The sequence below is a fragment of the Cydia splendana genome, chromosome 23, assembly GCF_910591565.1.
Source record: "Cydia splendana chromosome 23, ilCydSple1.2, whole genome shotgun sequence".
NCBI lineage: Eukaryota > Metazoa > Arthropoda > Insecta > Lepidoptera > Tortricidae > Cydia > Cydia splendana.
The window spans coordinates 1,780,375-1,803,225 of record NC_085982.1 but is presented as its reverse complement, the minus strand read 5'-3'; the positions used below and the strand labels follow the sequence as shown (position 1 = coordinate 1,803,225).

Genomic DNA, 22,851 nt, shown 5'->3' with positions numbered 1-22,851 from the left:
GTCTAGTAGAAATCTAATTCATTTTCCAAATCGAGCCGCTAGTCAGATTTCTATACGTAGCTATTACTGTTCGTTGCTCGTGGAGTAGAAAAGGTATCCATGCCATGCCAGTTGTGTTAAAGCTATACACATACATAGTAATACATACGACAGTAAACGCACATGTAACCCTCTCGTTTTCCTGCTATGTTTTCCAGTCACGTTTCGCTCCGAGTTAGTAAGACATTACAAGGGTCCATAGGTCCCGATAAAAATGCTGGGTCAAGGTATGGAGTTCATTTTGAAGTTTTGAGGGCTTTATATCGTTGAGTAGTACTACTTAGACTTGGTAGAGATGTTAAGCGATTTTTTATGTCTTGATTAAAATTTCGAAGTTTTAATCAATTTATTTCATAGTAAAATATAGGTAGGTACCTAACGTAGGGAATGGAATCAGGCGTTACTTTGCGGAAATCCACATTAATTAACCCCAAAATATTACTTTGCTAATCCGCGAAAAGATAACGTGCTAGTCAATCAGTGCTAACCCGTTATACTTAATTGCGTATTTTTTACATGCAATTAACGTTCTCAACCTCCCACTGTAAAAATAAATACGCAAATGAATATAACCAACCATCACCAAAAGAACAATACCCGACACGTGTTTCGCCTCTCTACGAGGCATCTTCAGGAGTTGTTGGCGGTCTGAAGCCCGGCAACGGATGCCCGTCGAAAGGTGTATTCGAAATTTAAGTACAATCTATGTTATTTCGGATAATACTAATTTACTCGACTTATATTTCACATGCATTTTCATGTATATCAATAAGTATTAAACCAAAAAAGATTTAAAAATCAAAATACCGCTCTCTTCGTTTACCGCAAGGCAGTTACAGCGTTTTGAAGCCAGCGTTTTGCGAGCGTGAGCTCAGCGAGGCGGGTGATGCGCTAACGGGAGCTGCGGGGCCGCTGCGTTTACGGCTATTACACTAAGAGTCGTCTATGTAGTTACCTCTTTATTGTCCAAAACATTTTTCCTGGTTTTGGAAAATCACATTGAAATAAGTAGGTACCTAATTTCGTGACATTAATTATTCACAAACGACATAATTTACACACTCAAACTCGTTCCCATCGTGGGTGTTATTTTAGGGTTCCGTACCTAAAGAGCCCCTATTACTACAACTCCACTGTCCATCTGTATGTCACCAGGCTGTATCTCATGAACCGTGACAGACAGTTGACATTTTCACAGATGATGTATTTCTGTTGCCGCTATAACAAATACTAAAAAGTACGGAACACTCGATGGGCGAGTCCGACTCGCACTTGTCCGGTTTTTTTAATGATACAAACAACAAACAAACAACGCGCAAACGAGTAGACGAATCGCCTGATGATAAGCAATTACGCTCATGGGGGTGTCCATGGGCGTAATTGCATTGCAACACCTGAGGGGTTGAAAGTGTATTGCCGACCTTTAACCCTTTAACGGACAAAACTGAAAAAAGCCCTCAATTGAAGCCATGAGGCTTGGCCAACTATAGTACTAAAAATCCTGTACAAGAAAAAAACCATTGCCAACATTTTTTGAGGCCTTTACCCGATAAAGGGTTAAGATAGGAGTAAGTACGCTTTTTTCCGAAAGGTTTTAAGGGTGACTTATACATATTTTAAAAATTCAAAAAGTTAATTATGTCATATTCTTTTGAGCTTCGGTGTCTAGTCAGCGCTTAGAGCATTTAGTAACTGGAGTCGTCATGGCTGTCATTTTCTGTACAAAACAGTCTGCCAATTTTTGCGGGGGAGGGGACGTCAAATGACGTGACGACCGGTCTGGCCTAGTGGATAGTGACCCTGTCTGCTAAGCCGATGGTCCTGGGTTCGAATCCCAGTAAGGCCATTTATTTGTGTGATGAACACTAATATTTGTTCCTGAGTCATGGTTGTTTTCTATGTATATAAGTATGTATTTATCTATACAAGTATGTATATCGTCGCCTAGTACCCATAGTACAAGCTTTGCTTAGTTTGGGGCTAGGTTTGATCTGTGTAAGATGTCCCCTAATATTATTATTATTATATTATTAAATACGTACAAATAACCATGTCAGTCCATACAAAAGTTTGCACAGTAGTGCAAGGTTTTTGGCAAAGGGGTAAGCTCTTAAAGACGAGTCCGGTTATTAAATGCTCTAAGAGTCAGCGTTATGGAAAATGACGTCGCTGCGCAGTTGCACCAACGTTGCGTCGAGCAGCAGCCATAGTAGTGATCCAAAAGACTCGAGCCTTAGGAGCTCTATTTTTCAGGGCTCGCCTCATCTCTTGACGCCTAAAAGGCTAAAAGCCTATTTAGCTCTTTAGCCCCCGAGCCTAGTTCTAGTTAAGAGCCTAGACTCTTGGGGCTAATAACCTTATTAAGCCCCTAAAAAAGCCTACTTAGCTCTTTAGCCCCAAGCCTTAATAAGGTTATTAGCCCCAAGAATCTAGGATCTTAAATAGAACTAGGCTCGGGGGCTAAATAGCTAAATAGGCTTTTAGCCTTTTAGGCGTCAAGAAATGAGGCGAGCCCTAAAAAAAGAGCTAAAAGGCTCGAGTCCTTTGGATCACTAAGCCATAGAGTTGATTAGACGCCGACGCTCAGGAGATGCTAGTGTAGAGTAGCCCTTATACTATACATTCTAGCTACAAAATCCTTCATCCCATTTCATTTTCAACGGAAGCAAAAATTTCACAACAAATATGTGACGTAATTTCCCGAAAAACGCAGCTAGCCTTAAAAATTGCCGCCATGTTGGGCCGTCGCTTCCGTTTCCGGAAATATGATAATTCGACCGGAAGTCCGGCGTGGCTGTTTACGCCGTTAACGGATAGTTCTCAATTCAAATTCAAACTGTAATTTACGTTAGTTTAAATTTAAATAGTTGACGTTTTGTTGAATTATGTTTGGAATGTCCATAGTTTAGTTGAAACCTGATCTCTGGAGGGATTATATTACAAGTTTGTAGTGAGGGATAACTGGAAAATACTTGGAAATGGGATTAGTTGACATTCGTAAGCTTTTTTATGACTTTTACGCATGTTACTTCAGAATTTTTTGTCAGTAAGACATTTTTAACTTAATTGACATTACAGTCCGTATTGATTTGAAATCGAATGCCTGTAACTAATTTGCTAATATCATATACTTACTAACAATAAAGTATGTGAATGTTCATGCTATATTTGAAAATATTCTAAATTATGTTAACAAAATTTATAGGTACCATCACGCTCCTCGAGTTGAGCCACTTAGGGTCCTAGCTAAATTGGTTGTTCAATACTTGCGCTATGGAATGTCCAATTTAGCTAGAACCGTAAATGGCTCAACAATCAAGGAGCGTGACTGTGCCTAATACATACATTCTAACCTTTTTTATTTCTCAATTATTCATTTTGACGTAAATGGGTGAAAATTATTCATGTTTCTGACCACTAGGCAACGCTTTAATTTGTATCTTCTATCAAAGAGAATAGATAGTATAGAGGGGTCCTGTCATAGTAAATTTTGTAGTCACAGTAAATTTACTGCCATCTATCGACACACGACTAAAACTCAAAATGAAAACTTATAAAATTATCAAAAAAAATTATATATATGGATAAATGATTTTATTATTTTTATATCATTTTGAACCATGTTCATTCACTGATATCTACTCGTATGTGTTAAAATTGTTAAATATGAAACGGTGTCGTCACGCCATCTAGCCGAGCATAGGCCAAAGGTGTGTGCGCCATCTATCCGAGAATGACTTTTTCTTGATTTCCGAGGCACGTTCTTTCCTTAAGACTTTATTCATCTTATACGAAGTTACATAAGTCTTTGCTTCTATCAAATAAACAAAAAAACTCGAGTGCCATTTTATGCTTTTCGAGCTGTAGATTACATGACAAACATTAAAAACTATACCGGGTGTGGCCTGTAACATGAGCAAATAATTAAAACATAGATTGTACTCCTCAAACGGTGACACTTTTGTTCAACAACTTTTAAAAATTATGAAGTATTTAGACTGTTTATTTTTCATACAAAATAAATATTATCTTCAATGGACGCCATCGCCACGCCATATCATTGTGATTGACGTTGCTTTTGTCACGCCTTAAACATAACAAAATTCGCAATACATTGCGTCTTAGAATAAACTTTAAAGTGTATTAAAAATCAAACCCCAAGTTATTTTTTAAAGTCGCTGAACAAATGTTGGTCAGTATGAGGAGTACAGCATACTATTTAATTTTTTGCTCATATTACAGGCCACACCCGGTATATCATGTCATACAAAAACTTCACTCCGTAAGATTTTTGGGGACAAAAAACAAATACAACTAAAATAATTTTGTCCCACATAATTATAAAAAATCCAACTTTAAAAGTTGAATTGTAGAATCACTTCAAAATCTGTCTATCCATCTGTCATAAACTCTTTTCTTCAACGCTTTAACACTATCATTTCCACAATCCGACAGTAACTTCTCAAATAAACTAAATATTACCAACTCAAACTATTCTTTATTTCTTATTTCCTTTCACGCTTCAGCATCGCTCCGTCCAGCTATTTAAGTATCCTAATGTTTTGAGCCGCAAACTTGCTCCCAAATCATTTTACTAACTGCTTTACCAAAAATGAACCTAAAGCCAACACATTAAGATCCATAAATGTCTCAACCCTTTAACTCAAAGGACTGAAGTCTTTTCCTTGCAAATAATAGCGGTACAAAGACCTACAAAGTTATCTTGTCAGTCGACATTGTTTTTATTTAAAGGGGGATGAAAGGGAAAGCCAATTCGTGGAGTGTTGTTTGTAGGTTTGTTATCTTTGTGTATTTTTAGCGGGTTATTATGTAATTTTCTGCAATACGATGTGACGGCGTTTAAAATAATCGGACAGTCAAAATTGTTGCGGGTATCTAAATCATGAATAGCATCTTTGACTTAAGGTTGCATTCGGAGTGAGACTGCACCATCATTACTGCTGTTGAGTTCCTGTGTTTGCTGCCGACTGCAATGCTGCAGTAAATTTTAATTATCCAGGTCATCGACATTTTATTATGATTGATTAGTAATGTTGACCTAATATGTACTCGTAACTCACAAATTTTCTTTTTCATTAAGAGTACCCAAGTTTTTACTCAGATTTTGAGTTTTTTTTTGTTTTAACTACCTCTCTGGGCTATAACCGCGAAAATCGAAGTTCGCAAATTGCGGGCATTTTTCTCTGTCACTCTAATTACGCCTTCATTGGAGTAAAAGAGAAAGATCCCCGCAATTTGCGAATTTCGGTTTTCGCGGTAGCCCTTCTGGCCTAGTGGTTAGTGATCCTGCCTATGAAGCCGATGGTCCCGCTTTCAAATCCTGGTAAGGGCATTTATTTGTGTGATGAACAAATATATTTGTTCCTGAGTCATGGGTGTTTACTCTGTATTAAGTATTTGTATTTTACTTAATATATATCGTTGTCTAAGTACCCATAACACAAGCCTTATTGAGCTTATGGGACTTCTTTAGTCAATTTGTGTAACAATGTCCTATAATATTTCCCTATTTACCTAAAGATTGCTTCAAATTAATATCATTAATTTTATTACACAATTTCATTTCAGTGCCACTCTATATTCATAAAACAATATTAATCTTTCTACATCCGTTCGTTTAATTTGTCCTCCCAATAAACTAAATAAAAATCCCATCAACCCCATACACGTATCCTAAATCGGTTTTATATTTAAAGTACCAGGCTTAGGGCTGCCACAAATACTCGAGCGCATAAAATAGTGCTGTAATTAATTCCCGGGCCCTCATTAACGTAATGAGCGCGACGTGACGCGGTGACAGCCCTGCGAGCTACGTGCGTGTCAGGGCTGTGACGAGGCGTTATTTGATTATCTTATTTTTTGCTTAATTAACATGTGCAAAGTCAGGGAGTTTGTGTAAAAGGAAACCTTAGAGCATTTAGTAACTGGAGACGCCTTGGCTGTCATTTTCTGTATAAAACAGTCTTCCGGTTTTTACGGGGGAGGGGCACGTCAAATGTATGACTATTTGTACGTACCGTACAAATAGCCATGTCAGATAAACGTCAGTCCATACAATAGTTTGCACAATTGTGCAAGGTTTTTGGCAGAGGGGTAAGTAAGCTCTTCCTCCTCCGTTTATTAAATGCTCTAAGAAGGAAACGCATATGAATGACACATAGTTATGAGTGGCAGTTGACTTTCCATTGGTTTGTGTTTTTTATCATTGTTGTTTTATATTTATCTTTTAAGATTTTTAAGCTTCCAATAAAATTTTAAAATGTGGGTAGCTACTCTGTTGTATCTTTTTTATACTTCTAAATAAACTTGGTACAGTCAAGTGTCAAAATATGGATGCACACATTATACTCAAAAATATGTACCATAGATAATAGCTATATCAGCGAATTAAGAACTATGGGACATATTTTTGAGTAAGTTGTATGCACCCATATTTTTACACTTGACTGTACATGCCCTTTTCTTGGCTTTAAATTTTAAGATAACATAGTATATTTGAATTTGGACTACCTATTTTAGTTTTTAACCAATTAAATGTTTTGCTTTCTGGTCACACGTAATGCGTTAAGTTTCACACATATTTCTAAAGGTTCTCTTCTCGTCTGCATTTTTACTCATGTCAAACTATTTTTGCTTATTTAATTGTATATCAGTTGGCAACCCTACAACCCTACGTGCAGGGTTATAGGTCTATGCTCAAACTATATTATAGTGTATAATGAGGTGGGGTGTATCGGCGAAGAACCGCAGCAGAGGTAAAGTTGCGAAATAACGACCCTGTAGGTAATTTTATACTTACATATTTTATGGCGTATTATGAAAATGGAGTGGGTAGACTATTAATTTTCTGTGATATTTTGAAGTAAAGTAAAACGGATATAAGTCTTTGTTTTAAGCTAGATATTCATTTTTGATTTAAATGTTTTCAACAAATTCGCTGTTTGTTATTCAACCTATACCTACGCAAATCCTAAAAAGGGCTCTGAAAAACAGATGTTCATTACCTTCGGTCAGTTTTCATTAGAGCTATATACTTAGGTACGAGGACACTCTTTCTATCAGAATAGCCGAGTTGTTAATCATTGAAAAAAGAGCAACTCGAACAGCCTCCTATTTCTCAGCAAATTCGCTGTCTGTGGTTCAAACTTATACCTACGCAAATCCTAAAAAGGGCTCTGAAAAAGAGATGTTCCCTTCAGTTTTCATCAGAGACAAGACGTGTTTTTGAGCCGTAATGCGAGCGTGAGCCTCATTCATACACATATCTGAATAGGGTTTTTCGCCTTGTCACCTCTCTGGGGGGTGTGGGTTTTGGGATAGAAGGTAGCGGGGGCGATTAGCGGTTCAAAGTAATAAAATAATTTCAGACGCCTTTGCTAGTGAATTTGCAGAAAAAAAAGTGTAACATACGTAGTCTATTTACTTGTTGAATGTTATTTTTCCGTATGCAGTATCTTGTTTAGACCATGATTTGATAATGATAGTAGGTACTGAGCTTGAAGTTCAGACAGATGTTTGCTCAGTATTTGTTTACTAAATGTCAAGTAACAGGTATAAGGTAGGCTAGGCAGCTACATGTACATACTTAAAGCACACCTATTTTGAATGTTTTATGTCATTAATACCAGGCAATATGTTAAGTCATATTTCATAAACTCTTATTATTATATTACCCCTTGTATCTGACTTTTTGTTGTTTTATATTTTGTAATTTAAGATTTACTTTTCACCACATACTTTTATCTTACCGTAATTAATGCGACAAAATCAATCAGTAAAACGTGACAATCCTATCAAAAACCTTACATTAGTTTTTTTCACATTATATCAAAATTGTATGTATTTTCAAATCCGCCTTAAACTTAACACCAACACCGCCGCACAGCGGAAGAAATGATTAATGCATGGCAGATAACAAGTTTGTGCTCCCCAATATGCCGGTTAACGCACAAACATATGTACTACATGTAGGCCGTTATACATATGTACTTCGTATAGGACGTTATACATATGTACTTCGTATAGGACGTTATACATATGTACTTCGTATAGGACGTTACATATAACGTTCAAAGGGATGTCTCATTAAACATAGATCATAGTGTGATGTGAGTGTGATTGTTGTGGTGAGACGATTTAATGTACACTGAGTTTTGTGCTAATAATAGAATGGATTTACCTATTTGTTAAGCCTGAGGTACTTAAAGGTACTTAAGAAAACATGTACACAAGTAATTTTGTAGCTGTGAGTTGTGAGTGAAAGGTAGGTAAGAAATTTCTAATCTACATTGCTAATTTGGTATAGCGAGGGAATAGTCCAAACCCTTAGGAGGCCTATGCTGAAGATTCCAGGAGGAATTTTTAAATAACGATTTCAATATAAATTTCACAATTAAAACACCTCATCGACTTGCGTTAAGAATTAGGATGAAATACGTCTTAGTAATCAATAAAAAAAGACTACGAGATTTGAAGAGTTAAAGTAATCAATAAAAAAGACTACGAGATTTGAAGAGTTAAAGTAATCAATAAAAAAGACTACGAGATTTGAAGAGTTAAAGTAATCAATAAAAAAGACTACGAGATTTTAAGAGTATATATGTATCACATGATCAAACTGAAAGTCAACCTAATTATTTCAAACAACAAAAATTTTAGAACAACACTCCAGCAGTAACGGATAAAAACATAAATCCAGAAAAATCAGAATTTTCACTTAAAATCCCCGTCGCAGCTTTCATAGACAAAACAAGCCAGAACTCCTATCGCAAAACGGAACATAATCTCATAAAAACAAAATTTGCCTCAACAATTTTTACTCACCAAATGACTTGATAAAATCTAGGAAAAATAATCAACACTAAAGCGAACGTGACGTCGTGGGGGTGAAGGGGGGTTAAGGAGGGGGTAAAAAACACGAGGACGTACTTAAAGCCAGCTTATGCCCCACTGGGTTTTATCACGTTAGACTGAGAGGGTTCAAACTTTATTAAAAGATTCATGACATTTTGCTGGACCGGTTTATAGACCAAAAAGTATAAGTTGGAACTCGAGTGTCCCTTATGCTTTGTAGAAAGATGTAAATTGCATACAAGATATCAGATTTCAAATAAACCCCGCTTAATTTAAATCATAATTGTATAGATATCGTGCCCAGATCATTTTGATCATTTCATGAGATGCCATTTTAGAATTGTTCAGTGATCACTTCATGGTATTGATGGTTAGATTAGGTTTGACTTTTTCATGATGTGGCTAACCGATCATTTCATAAAATGATTGCCGAATCATGAAATGATCAATTCTAAGAACTGGCCACGAATTTTATAATATTACTTTTTATGGCGGCATATGACTTTATTAAATTGGTGACTGCGGTATGTGGCTATACGTCAATTAAAACCCGCAAGACTTCAGTTTCTCCGAGAAGATGCCATGTGCAATTTAAATTAGGTATCGGAAACTGTTAAAAACAAAAATACACTTAGTAAATACCCCATTCATCTTACAGTACTAGAATACGGGAGCTATTGCTTTCAACTTTGACGTTAACCAGGCCTTGGAACTAGGCCACACGGTTCACGAAGGGTTTTCTCTCGCCCCACGGACCCCTGAAACACGGGGCCGCGGGGTTACACCAGTCCGGAAAACAACGTAATTTTTAAGGCATCACGCCGTAATACTGTTTCCTTATAATTCCTGAGGCCCTGTTATTGCGTATTCGTTATCTAACCGACTATAGAGGAGGCGGTATGGTTGGGGGTTTTCAGAAAAAATGGTTCCATTAACATTTTTTCGAAAAACCATCAATTTTTGGTTATTTAGACTCAAAATCACGAGTACTATTGAATGAGACAAAGAAAAAAAGTGTCCCCAGTTTTTCATACAAGTTTTGGGTGTCAGTCTTGTAACGGTCCATACAAAATGTATGTGAAAATGCGTCACAAAACTGACTTTTTTTTTAGACACATTTTTTTTCTTTTTAAATCGATAGTCCTCGTGATCCTGAGTAGAAATAACCCAAAACATGATGGATTTTCGAAAAAAAGTAAATGGTACACTTTTAAGTGAAAATGCCCGGTTACATATTTTATAAGTTTATTGTGCCCATAAAATTCTTATTATGAGCTTTAAACTACAAAGTTTACGAAACACTTTCTGATGAAAGAGCACCACGGAAAATTTTAAGCTGATATTTTATTTTACAGTAGTTTTGGCATGTTGAAGCTTATTTTGCGTCTGTTAGGATCCCAAATTCTTAGTTATCATTCCACAAAGTAGTATCGTAGCAGTAGCAGTATCGTTTTAGATAATTATGCAATTTTACATATATAATCGCAGTTATATGATTTTTTTCAAAACTGTACCTCGTTTTTTAGGGCATTCGAAAATTGGTAAACAATCTTGACGTGTCTTTTTATTGAAAAACGCTTTTTATAAATAAGTTACAGCAAATATGTACCTATGTAACAATTATACAGCATATTATATAAACATCTACATTCGTTTACTTTCATAAATAATAGTTACTGTTGTTATATAAGCGTTTTTCAATAAACAGATATGCCAAGATTGTTTATTTTTCTAATGAACGAATGAAAATCTTTATTTTCAGGCAACTATTGGCCCATAGATAAATACCAAAAAACGAGATATAACAGTTGCATGTGAAAATACCTGTCAAGTCGTGATCATAACAACGGTACCGATTGACAGCCGTCATTACAAGTAACAAAACATGTCATCCGTTTTTGCCGTGATCAGTGAATCGTGAACAGATAGATCCGCATATTATTTACCGAGGAATTTCTATGTTGTGCTCACTGGCGACATCTAGAAGAAATTTATAACGTTTTGACTACCGTTTTAGACTGGGTGTTATCTATTTACATATATACTTACATATAATCACGCCTATTTCCCGAAGGGGTAGGCAGAGACCACGGATTTCCACTTGCTACAATCCTCTTTCGCTTTCTTCACTATCGATTTTATTTTATTAAATATCAATATCCATCAAATCGCACTTTTGTTTATCTATTACATATTCATTATAAAATAAAATAAAAATAAAATAGCCTTTTATTTCGACCTTAAATTTTTTAAATGGTACAGTTTTGTCATGTTATTGAATATTTGTCAAATTAGTCATACTAGTCAAACATATTACACTATTATTATTATAATTTGATTTAGAATAAGGTTGGTTGTCATTTTTGTTAGAGTTGACATCGGTCGACTTGCCTCCCGGCATAGGCCTCCCCTAAGACCTTCCATTCCTCTCTGTTAGTTGCTCTTCTTGTCCATGTCCATGTTGGTCCAGCGATAGCTCTAATGTCGTCTTCCCATCTGCGGTAAGGTCTGCCTCTTTTCCTTTTCCCGTCTTTGGGGTACCAGGTTGTAACAATTTTTGACCATTTTTGTCCTGGCTCTCTCACATATTCATAATTATTTATATTAATAATTGTAACGAACACTGAATAGTAGCTTATAATTACAGTAATGTTAAATTATCGCTTGTAGGTTTCAATTATTTTAATTACGCTCGATATTATATGTTACGCGTAATTGCGTCACCGTACACGCAAAGTTTACGGCAATTATGTGTTGATTAGCGTATAGTGTTCATTGTAGTAATATTATATGGTAAAGGGTTTTGATTTTGAAGGATATTGAACTTTGTTTACCGTAAAATTTTGTAATTACTTACCCAAATATGGTTTATTTAAACTCGTGTATCACTTAATAGTGAATAAATCCGTTTTTATATTTATATTAATGCACCAAATTTGTTCCTTTGGACTTTTTTTTTATATTTGCATAATGTATATTATTTTTGCACAACATTTGTTTTGGACTAAGTATAGTTAGACGAAACGTCTTAAATGACACAGAAAATTCTGTTCATCGTACTTTTTCTTGAAACAAAAATCAAAACAATTTTTTTTGGTTCTCAATATATGTTGTACTATTTCTTTATCACAATAAAGCTTATACTAACTTATTTGGTGCAACGACACGACACAATAACATAGCTATGAAAAATTATTGAAACCTTATAAAACGGCTCGATTGACTGAATTTTTAATTTGCCTAGCCAAAATACATCCGAAAGCGTTCATAGTACTTCACGATTCAGCGAATACAAATTTCAATGAACACCCGGACTGACACCTTATACAATACAAATATAACGATCATTATATCTGCGAAAATATTAATAACGCTTTTAATACAATTTTAAACTCTCAAACTGATGATACATCGTTTTATTAATGAAATATTGAAGCGGGAGACGGGTGGGTCGGAAACATTGGATTTTCTTTATGACATTTATGGAATATACGTGATTGTTTATTTGTTTAATAGAGATGATTATGTTTTTCAATATTGTCTGCATATATAATGTTGTTATTACGGCACAAAAAGTTGCGGGATTTAAACACGACAGTAGCTGCATAGTACAATAATTTCAGTCGACCGACCAAATCATCATCATCATCATATCAGCATTTTATCGCCCACTGCTGAGTATAGGCCTCTCTTCGAGTACGCCACTTATCCCGGTCCCGAGCCAATCTCATCCAGAAGTGACCCGCAATCTTCCGAATGTCGTCCACCCAACGAGCCAACGGACGCCAGGCACTCCTTTCGTCAGTAAGCGGCCACCATTCCTTTAACATTTGGTCCACCTGCCTTCACTCTGCCTGGCAACATGTCCCGCCCAGCTCCATTTAAGTTTGGTAATGACGTATCCGACGTCATCGACCGACCAAATACGCAATGTAATGAAAATCGCATGCTCTTGAATCGTCTATATGTGACTGTACACTCGGCCTGGCCACGACATTGCGCGACAGGCTTCGGCTAAGGCGACAACCATAGGTTGGAGCGAGACACAGCGATCGGACCTTTCGTTCCCGCCTATGGTTTTCGCCTTAGCCGAAGCTAGTCGCCCAATGTCTTGGCCAGCGCGTAAATGTGACTGCACACTAACACAGCTCACAACCATACCAGCGACAACCATAGTTGGTAACGATAACCTATGGTTATCGCTGCCGCCGTCACAAGTCGCTCAATGTCGTGGACGAGCCGTAAGGGCGAGCTGGCGCGTATGAATGGAGCGGGTGAGGGGGTTAGCAAGAAATGCGAAGAAATGAGCAACGCTAACAACTGGCGCGGACGCGTGCGACGGATTTTAGGGTGGTACTCCACCTGTCCAATGTCAGTGCGTCTCATTCTCTCATTAAGCAAAAATGTGAGACGCAATACACATTGGACCTATTTATGGACAGATGGACCACCTTTACTTACATCCACTCCGTGCACCCGCGCCAGCTAGCTGACGCCCTTAAACATTTTCTGAGTTATGTCCTCGCATCAAAACAGCATCAAAATACCCGTCAAAACCTGACGATAATTCCCCACAAACTTCTACGCCACATAAATTTGTAGGACATGTCAATGTTTCATATAAATTGGTGGAATATGTCAATGTTTCATATAAATTGGGGAATGTGTATCAATGTTTCGTGACGCGGCGTCAGCGGAGACGTTATCGACGTAAATAAGGTACGCATCGATTCAGTACGGTTACCGGTGGAGCAAGTTTGAGGAGACTGCGGTTTTGCACTTTTTCGAATAAATAAATAAATAAATATTATGGGACTATCTTAAACAAATCGACTTAGTCCCACGGTAAGCTCAATGTGTTGTGGGTACTAATACTAAACGACGATTATATACCGATGCCTCAAATTTAGCGCTAATACATAGAGTGGCCAAAAAATAAGAGCATTCTCGTTGCCAGGGAGGTTTTGGGATTGTACTGAGCAACTTTTACTATGGGACCAAACCCGAAATCGTGAAAAATAATTGGCCAAGCACGAAGTCAAGACTACGGTGTTCAGAGCACCGTTCCCTTTCTCTATACGCCTTACTAACTCTATGTGCTCTATTGTGAAAAAAAAAACACAACGACAGTGAAGAACGGAATTCTTAATTTGAATTTTTTCAGATAAACTGCAATGATAAATATGTTTCTTACTGAGCACATTGAGATAGTCAATTGGTTGGAAAGCCCGTTCGAAATTTAAACTTATTTGCAATATACAAGGTTGTATTTTGTAGATCTCTCTCATACTTATAGTAGGCTATTCAGAAAAAAAAATATCCCACAAAAATAAGCAAGCAGAATTAAACTTTGTATCAATAAGTCATAAATTGCAATGCCAAAGTTTTAACTAAGGATCTTTCTCGCTAAAACTACTTCCTAATATGAAATGACCAGTGTAAGCATCAGTTAGCTAGCCCTAAGCAACCAAAGATCAGACTGCAGTTGAAAAACTAATAAAGATAAAGTTAAGCTGATAATTTTCCCGCCGTCTCCATGCTTCTTTAAGTTGGGTATTGACTGGTCAGCTGCCTGTTAGCTATAGTTTTCGCGAAAATCGCCAGGACAGAGGTGAAAATTTTTGTATGAAAACTTGCAACTTTAAATGCATTTTTTATCGAAACTATTGCACTCTAAAATGAAGTCAAAATCAGTCCATCGACTCAATTTTTTGCAAGCTTTCTAATGGTACCCCACACGATTCTTACAAATAAAAAAAAATTCAGGCTACCCCTCTCAACCCCCTAAATTTCCCCCTAAAATCAGAAATAAGCAGTTTTGACTTATTCACAGTGTTAGTGATGGTACTTGCCATAACTATTCCAAATTTTAGGTATCTACATCAAACGGTCTTTGAGAAAAATGCATTTAACCGATTTGCAAGACCGAAGTGATCCCATAAGAGCACCGTGAACAAAGTTTTGTACGGTGTTCTAAAAATTTGGCTGTTTCATACATTTTAGCTGGTCCATTTTCTAAGGGAGGGTAAATTTTCGTGGGCGATTTTAGGGTTGGTCCCATAGTAAAAGTTGCTCAGTATAATCCCAAAACTTCCCTGGCAACGGGAATGTACTTTTTTTGGACACCCTGCCTTAGGCATTTTCATCTGTGTCAGATTTTTTAAGCAGTATCTCGGTTACGACACTTACGACACTTGCGTTCGTGGCCGTTTAGCCCTATACGACAGAGGATCCCGCGTCCACACACGCGGCAAGTGTATGCTCCCCCAGGTGGGTGGGGGTTGGAGGCCTGCTCGTGGCGACTCATGCGTTCCTCTTTTAAAGAGGAAAACCAGGCATCGTACCTCAAAAGGAAAAAGCGGAATCCTTATAGTATCACTCGTGCGTCTGTCTGTCGGTCCGAAAATTCCCCCCCCCCCCCCCCTTATCTCCAAACCTACTGGTTCTAACGAGCGTAAGTCAGACTTTTTGATCCGGGTTTTTTTAAAGACATTTCATTCAAGTTCCGCATAAAAAAAGATACATTGTTAAAAATTGGGTAATGTACGGAACCGAAACCGAAAAATATGTATTTTGCATGAAAAAAGAAATAAGAAATTCTCGTGTAAGTGAATATTATATTCTTATGAGAAATAAAGATCTTTAAACCTAACCCTTGGAACGCGAGTCCGACTCGCACTTAACCGATTTTTACACAGAGAAATAGTTTATTTTACTAATAAATTCGCTCTCAGCCGCCATCTTGAATCCCCTGCTGACTAACGCAGCTACGTGCCACGAATTTCGCACTAACAGATAGCCTAAACACTATTTATCGGCAAATCTCGGAAAGGTTAAGGTGGAACGGACGGCCGTTGAATATTCTATAGCCTGTATTGATGGCAATCGTTGATTATTATATACTATGCTTGTATGTAATGTATGTATTATGTTTTATTAGGAAAAGGATTGTTGACACTCATGAGCAAAGAAATCCGATAACCGGTACGAATCTCGCCTTAAGTTAAAAAAAAAAACAAAATTTACAACTCATTACTTGTTAATTCTCAGTGGTTCAAATACTGTGAGTGTTTGAACATAGAAATAATACACGACTACCAAATAACTTAATAACTTTACACACTTAACTACACTACATTTACCAAATAACTTAACTAATACATCGAAAATTATCACGGATACTTCATTCCTTCACACATCCAGGCACTATAAAAGCTATCAACCTAACTCTTAAAGATCATGGATCACATATTCCACCACTAAAACTATTAACTTAACTCCTTAACATAAAAATCTGCACGGCGCCTGTCATAATCAGTCAATCGATTACCGCGCCGGGCCCGGGGGCAACCCTGATTTTGATGGATGCTTACACGAAAATTATATTATGCTGGGAATTTCGGAGATTTTAGGTGTTAAAGCCGATCAAGAAGCCGATTCAAACTCACATTTTGACATCAAGATGATATATAAATGATCAGGCCAATCCAAACGTACGCTGACATCAGGCCCCTATTTCACCACGGTGACAGGTGCGACAATTCGACAAATGTCACTATTGCTGACATCACAGGCATCCGTGGGCTACAGTTACCGCTTACCATCGGGCGGCCCGTATTCCTGTTTGCTACCATCATTGTATTATTTTAAAAACTTTATTATATTGGCAAAAAACAGGTATTTCTCTTGCGAAGTTTATGATGACGATGATGACAATTGTCACAAGATTTAAAAGAACTTTCGGTAATTCTTGACAGGAAATGAGTTCTGTGTCAGAATTTCGTGACAATTGTCGTGTTTCTTGTGACAATTGTCATTAGCTTCGCAAAATAAGTTAAATAAGTACTTATTTATTGGCGAATAATGTTTTTTTTTTTAATTACAATGTTGGTGGCAAACAAGCAGACCGCCCGTTCGATGGTAAGCGGTTACCGTAGCCTATGGAGGCCTGTGACGTCAGTAACAGTGATGTCGACAATTGTCGCACCTGTCACCGTGGAGAAATAGGGGCCAGAATTATATTTGAATCGTGTTATTTAGTTATCTCTCGCTCGCGCATATACATGTACAGCGGCGGCAGCGTGGTCGAATTTTTATCGCTTGTCACTATGCGTGTCACTTTAGCACTTAGATACTTGTTGGAACGTGACAAGCATGGTGACAGGCGATAAAAATGTACTACCGGTCCTGGACAAGTACGTGCGAAATGTGCGATAACTAAATGACATCGTTTAGATGTTTTTTCTGATATTAGTGTACGTTCGAATTGGCCTGTATGCATTGACATAGATATCTAGGGACTGGCTTTACGGGCAATAATATTGAGGCATGACAGGGGCCAGTACAGCGGTGTGACACCGCTACAACAACGCGATTGGTTGATGAGTTCGCATCACGCGCGCGATTGGTTGATGAGTTCGCATTACGCGAGCTATTGGTCGCAACTAGTTGCGTTAGACTGCACGATTGGCTGGAATATGTGAGTAACACCACTGAACTAGTACCATTTTTAGTGCCCGTAGTGCCCGTCCTTAGATATTATACGTCAATGCCTGTATGTCGCTTTAGTGATAAAATAATTTGCAACTAATTAGGTACCCAAACATACGTAGTAATAGTACTTACAAAACGTTACATACATTGCTACTAAACAATTCTGAAACTATGCCCGAGCAACGAAGTCCAAATGGCAACCGTTGAAACTCGTATGCACAGTCGCCATCAGATATATCGGAGCGGCCAAGGTGCTCAAAACATTCGAACACGCACTCTAACGCCTCGACAATAGAGGCGTGTTCAGATATTTGTGAGCACCTTGGCCGCCCCGATATTATCTGATAGCGACTGAACGTTCGAGTACCCTAATGGAACAAAAACCACCATTTTCAACCTTAACTGCATTGAATTAGGGTTGAAAATTGCAAAAACTTCGTTGTTAGACTACATTTACCACCATCCATTGCTGTTGAGGAGACTTTCTACTTAATGTTTGGTACGTGGAGACTCTTTATATCTCTGTTAAATGTAAGTTCCTTTAGTTTATCTTGTGACTGCATAGTTTTTACTCTTTCTAATATATATTGCTATAAACTTACACACTTTTTAGTCCATTATACTGGGAGGCGGCTAAAAAAAGTGCATTCCCGGTGCCAGGGAGGTTTTGGGATTATACTGAGCAACTTTTACTATGGGACCAACCTCGATATCGCGAAAACAAATTCCCTCCCATAGAAAATAGACCAGCCAAAATGTATGAATCAGCCAATGTTTTCTCGCGATTTCAAGGTAAGTCCCATTGTAAAAGTTGCTCATTATAGTCCCAAAACCTCCCTGGCAACGGGAATGTTCTTATTTTTTAGCTATCCTGTAATAGTTCCAACAAGATATTGTAGAAAATTATTGAGGGCGTCACTTCCTACGTCACATTTTAGTAGTACCGTAAACCGGGGATACTTTGATCAATTTTAGAGTTTGGGACCAGTTTTTGACGATCCTAATATACGTAGAAATATGAAATAAAAATATAATAATCGGTTTTTTCTCTTCTTTCAGCCTGCCAAATAAAAAAAAATTAGGACTTATAATTTTTTCAGAAAAAAATAAAAACAACGTGATCAAAGTTATATTGAGAATGGGGTTACTTTGAAACCACTACTTTTTTTGCTGACAATCTAAAGTAGACCCGCTAATAAGCCCGTAAAAAATAAAAAAATAAAAATTTGTTAAGTACTTTTTAAGTTATATATATTTTTAAGTTGTGGGGTTACTTTGATAACATACCAAATGATACAAATTAATAACTTTAAGCGCTTATTAGATCATTTACTATAAATAACGTAGGGGTTTAACTTATCATCGCACTTAGCAACAGATTTTTGAATTGCAAGCTTTTCCGTTTCAGTAAATTTGGTATGTGCCTTTGATATGTTGCCTTTATACTTATTGTATAAAGTTCTATATAAAATATTGTATGCTTTCCATGGCGCACGAATAGATTTTAAGCCCGCCACTATTTTTTCAAGTGCATCATTGAGTTGATCTTCTTGGTATTTTTTGTAATCTCTGGCATTGTTTCTATAAAAGAATATGCATTATTATTTATTGTAGAATTAATACCCTGGTGGGCTGGTGGCCTCATGCACGTATGATAAAAAACCTAAATCAAAGCCGCAGGATAAAATATAGCCAATTTCCACCCAGAAAGTTAATTCCATACAATAAAAAAGAATGTTTTAAATCAGATAAGCAGTTCCGAAGATCAACTCCTACATACAAACTTATAATTTTACATCCTCTTCCTCTTGCATTGACTCAAACGATACTTATTTATTATATAACTATTGAAAAATATACATTAAAAAATCGTAAGCTGCCAAAATAATTCATGGTGTTACTTTAATATTTTGATCAATTTCACCACGTATAAGTGACCAAAGACACCCCGACCCATGGATTCCCCGGCTACGTGCGCATGTGTAGGTTGTCGAATTCGGGTATTTTTTTATAAACTCACGAATAAACACTGATTAACCTAAGACACTATAAAATTACATGTTTAATACATTTGGCACAAATACAGTCAAAGTTTTTCAACCAAGAAAACTAGGTAGAAAAGCGTACCCGCCATTAATATTTTTTTTCTACACGAAATATTAATAATTACACTCGCATCCGATTACTACGCGGTTAAGCAACTATCAGTATTGCCAAAAAAGAAAAAATAACTGCGAAGGTATTTTTCAATTCGTTAAAACAAGCACTTTAGTAGCGGAGGGAAGTTGTTATCAAAGTCGACCCGCAAATCAAAGTAACCCCGGTTTACGGTAGTATTAGTAAAACACTTTATTGTACAAAAATCAAAACAAAACAGGAAAAATAACATTCGTCATTAGTACAAAGGCGAACTTATCCCTTCAAGGGATCTCTTCCAGTTAACCTTTGAGCAATTGAGGGAGAATTGGAGACGGTAGACATCCGTACTGTACCAACAGCGTAAATAAAAGAAAAGAATAATAATAATAAAAACGAAAAGTTTCTTAGTTACTTATAATGTTAGCAGCTTACCTACAGCAAATATATACATATATACACAACTAAATACATATATATTCTATAATACATATTACCTACATATATACAAAAACTACAATACCGCACACATCCTTTAAATTAAGTATTTTTGACGTAAAATGCTTAAACATGGCAACAATTTAGTATGGATTTTTTTACTTCCATTTTATTTTATGTCGCACTATAAGTAAAGTTCCTACCAGTTTTATTTCCGGATACAATATAATTACACATAAAATCATCCTTTGTATTTTAATGACAAATTTTTAACAGCAATTTATAAACTTTTTGCATTTCACATAACTCATAACAGAACCGCGTACAATAGTTTTTGCCTGAAAGCGACCACAAAACACGGGGAATGTTCTATCAACGAACGTCGCTAATCTAATATGAACCTTAATTCAACGGCATAAGGTCGAATGATAGTGTGCTTTCATTGTACATCACGCAGGGCAAATGACACTTTTTATTGAACATCAGATACATGGTTATGAGTTTGAGTAATGCTTTGTGATGTAAAAGGTTTTAGTTTATATTAGTTTTATAACGTTTATAATGAGCGTAAAAAATTAAATGTTTTGTTTCCCTGTTGAGGTATTCAACAGGCTATAAATACAATTAAAATAAACTGGTATGAAATAGGTATGTATACGAGTAGGTAATTAGGTATATATGAGGTCGTGGGGTCAAAGCCCGACTAGAACCTATTGAGCTTCCTTAAAATGTATGAAACAGCCAACGTTTTTTTTCGTGATTTCGGGGTTGGTCCCATAGTAAAAGTTGCTCAGTATAGACCCCAAAACCTCCCTGGCAACGGGAACGCAGTTATTTTTTAGCCACCCTGTATATCCGATCCATGACGTATTTTAAGCAAATTTTTGACTTAAGTACTACTTATCTTAAAGTTTGAATTAAGTAGGTCGTAAGTTATATTTGCTAAAAATAGTTAAGTATAAAGAAGTTTTTTATGTAAAAGGATTTGCGTTCCAGTCTCGCTTGGTTTCTTTTTTAATGTTTGCCTTGTTTTGTTACAGACGCCCCCTCAGCACCAATGATCACAGGCTACATCCCAGGCACCACGCTGCAGGCCGGAACGGTGCAGAAGCTAGCCTGCATGTCTACTGGCGGCAATCCCCTGGCTACGCTTACTTGGTTCAAAAACGATAAGAAGGTATAACTCAGCTCCAATTATTTATTCATTGATAAAAACGTTTACATGGCATTACAGTATCAGTGTCACCAATGCGTCACGAGTCACGAAACTTAGACAAGAGCTTATTATCAGTATAGGGAATATTAGGCAAAGCTCTGCGTAGGTGGCACCTTTGTGGCACATACAGTAAACAAACCACATTGACACATCACACGTCACGTCAACCACATGGCCTACCGCGAAACAAGAAAATCGAAATTTCGTTATCTAATCTCTCTACCACTCTTGCATATTCGAGCGATAAAGAGGCAGATAACTAAATTTCGATTTTCGCGTTTACCGGTAGGCTCTTGTTAACAAACCGCCTTGATGCATCAATGTCATATTTTATTGTCTGTGAAAACTTGTCAAAAAACAGTTTATGGCACAGTAGGTATAAGTTAGTCTATGAATTTACTGAGTCGGTAGTGCTGCACTCTGGCGGCAGAACATTGCAGTAATATCCCCTATTATCACAAGTTTTTGTATTTCCACGCTAGCTAAAATAGCCTGCAACCCTCTGGTAACGCTTACTTGATCCCTCATCAACTATGCGAATTGGCTACGTAACCATGTTGCAAGCGAAAAGGGTGTATAATTTGGCCTGTGTGTTGGTGGAAATCTATTTGGTGTAAGACCTATGAGGGATCTCTTCCAGCTAACCTTTGAGATGAGTGAAAAATTCTAATTTGATAGACAAACCTACGGAACCACACTGTTTTACCTTAGAGTTGGCTAGAGGGCATCGTAAGCGTTGCATATACCTGAAAAAATTCGACTTATACATCGTGACCCGGGTAGCCGAGTAGTCTGGGCATCTTAGTACAGGAGGCCTTGGTCATCTTTCGTATTTGACATCTATTTGAGTTTATAGCTAGTATTACAAGTCTATACTGATGAGTAAATAAACTAGAACTCCACAAACTGTCGCCAATATACGGACATGTGACAACTCTTACAAAGACGTGGGAACAGTGCAAATAAAGATAAAATGTTATTATATCGCAGTGCCCTTAGATAAGAGCTAATGTGTTTCCAAGGACGTCAGCGAAGCGTGAGAGCGTAGCATAAATAACCAGTATAGTGACTGCAAAATTTATCAAAATCTTAATGAACTAAGTTGATCCCACTAAAAATATATTCATGTAAAATGTTGCAAAGACGAGACCATATGGCTCGCACTGTCAAAAAGTTAACAGATCTCATGTAGAGCCAAGCTTAACTCTACACGCCCTAACTCTACAAGCCTCAACTTCACAAACTACAGCTACACTATAGTCAAAATATGTAGGTTGGCCGTTTCTTTACTAAGAAGAACTATTGTAGGTATAACAGAAAAATAATGAACAGTGAATAAATGTATGTATCAAAACAACAAAAAAGATCTAAAATCACCATCAAATACTTTGGAAAGTACTTTGGAAAATTTCAACTGCTTAATGTATTTGAGTGACATTACGATTTTCAGAAAATGTCCTAGTTAACTTTACTGCAAACATTACGTATTAAATGTAAGGCTGAAGTAATTAAGATACTGATTATAGAATTGTTTTGTTGCAAAAGAGAAACAAGGGTTTTTACTTACATCTTCGCAAGATTATTATTTAAGTTTAAGTGGATAGGTATAGCCACTTAGGGATAAAGTTTCTAAGTCTAAATTGCTAACATTATTG

At 36.9% G+C, this 22,851-nt stretch overlaps 1 protein-coding gene across 1 annotated transcript in view; it reads left to right on the top strand.

Moving 5' to 3' along the window:
• The window catches only part of LOC134801940 (nephrin-like), a 246,027-nt gene that overhangs the window by 200,935 nt on the left and 22,241 nt on the right, over positions 1–22,851 (top strand). The window contains exon 9 of the mRNA XM_063774569.1: positions 21,021–21,157. Within this exon, the coding sequence (XP_063630639.1) occupies positions 21,021–21,157 (137 nt within the window). The remainder of the gene's footprint in view (positions 1–21,020; positions 21,158–22,851) is intronic.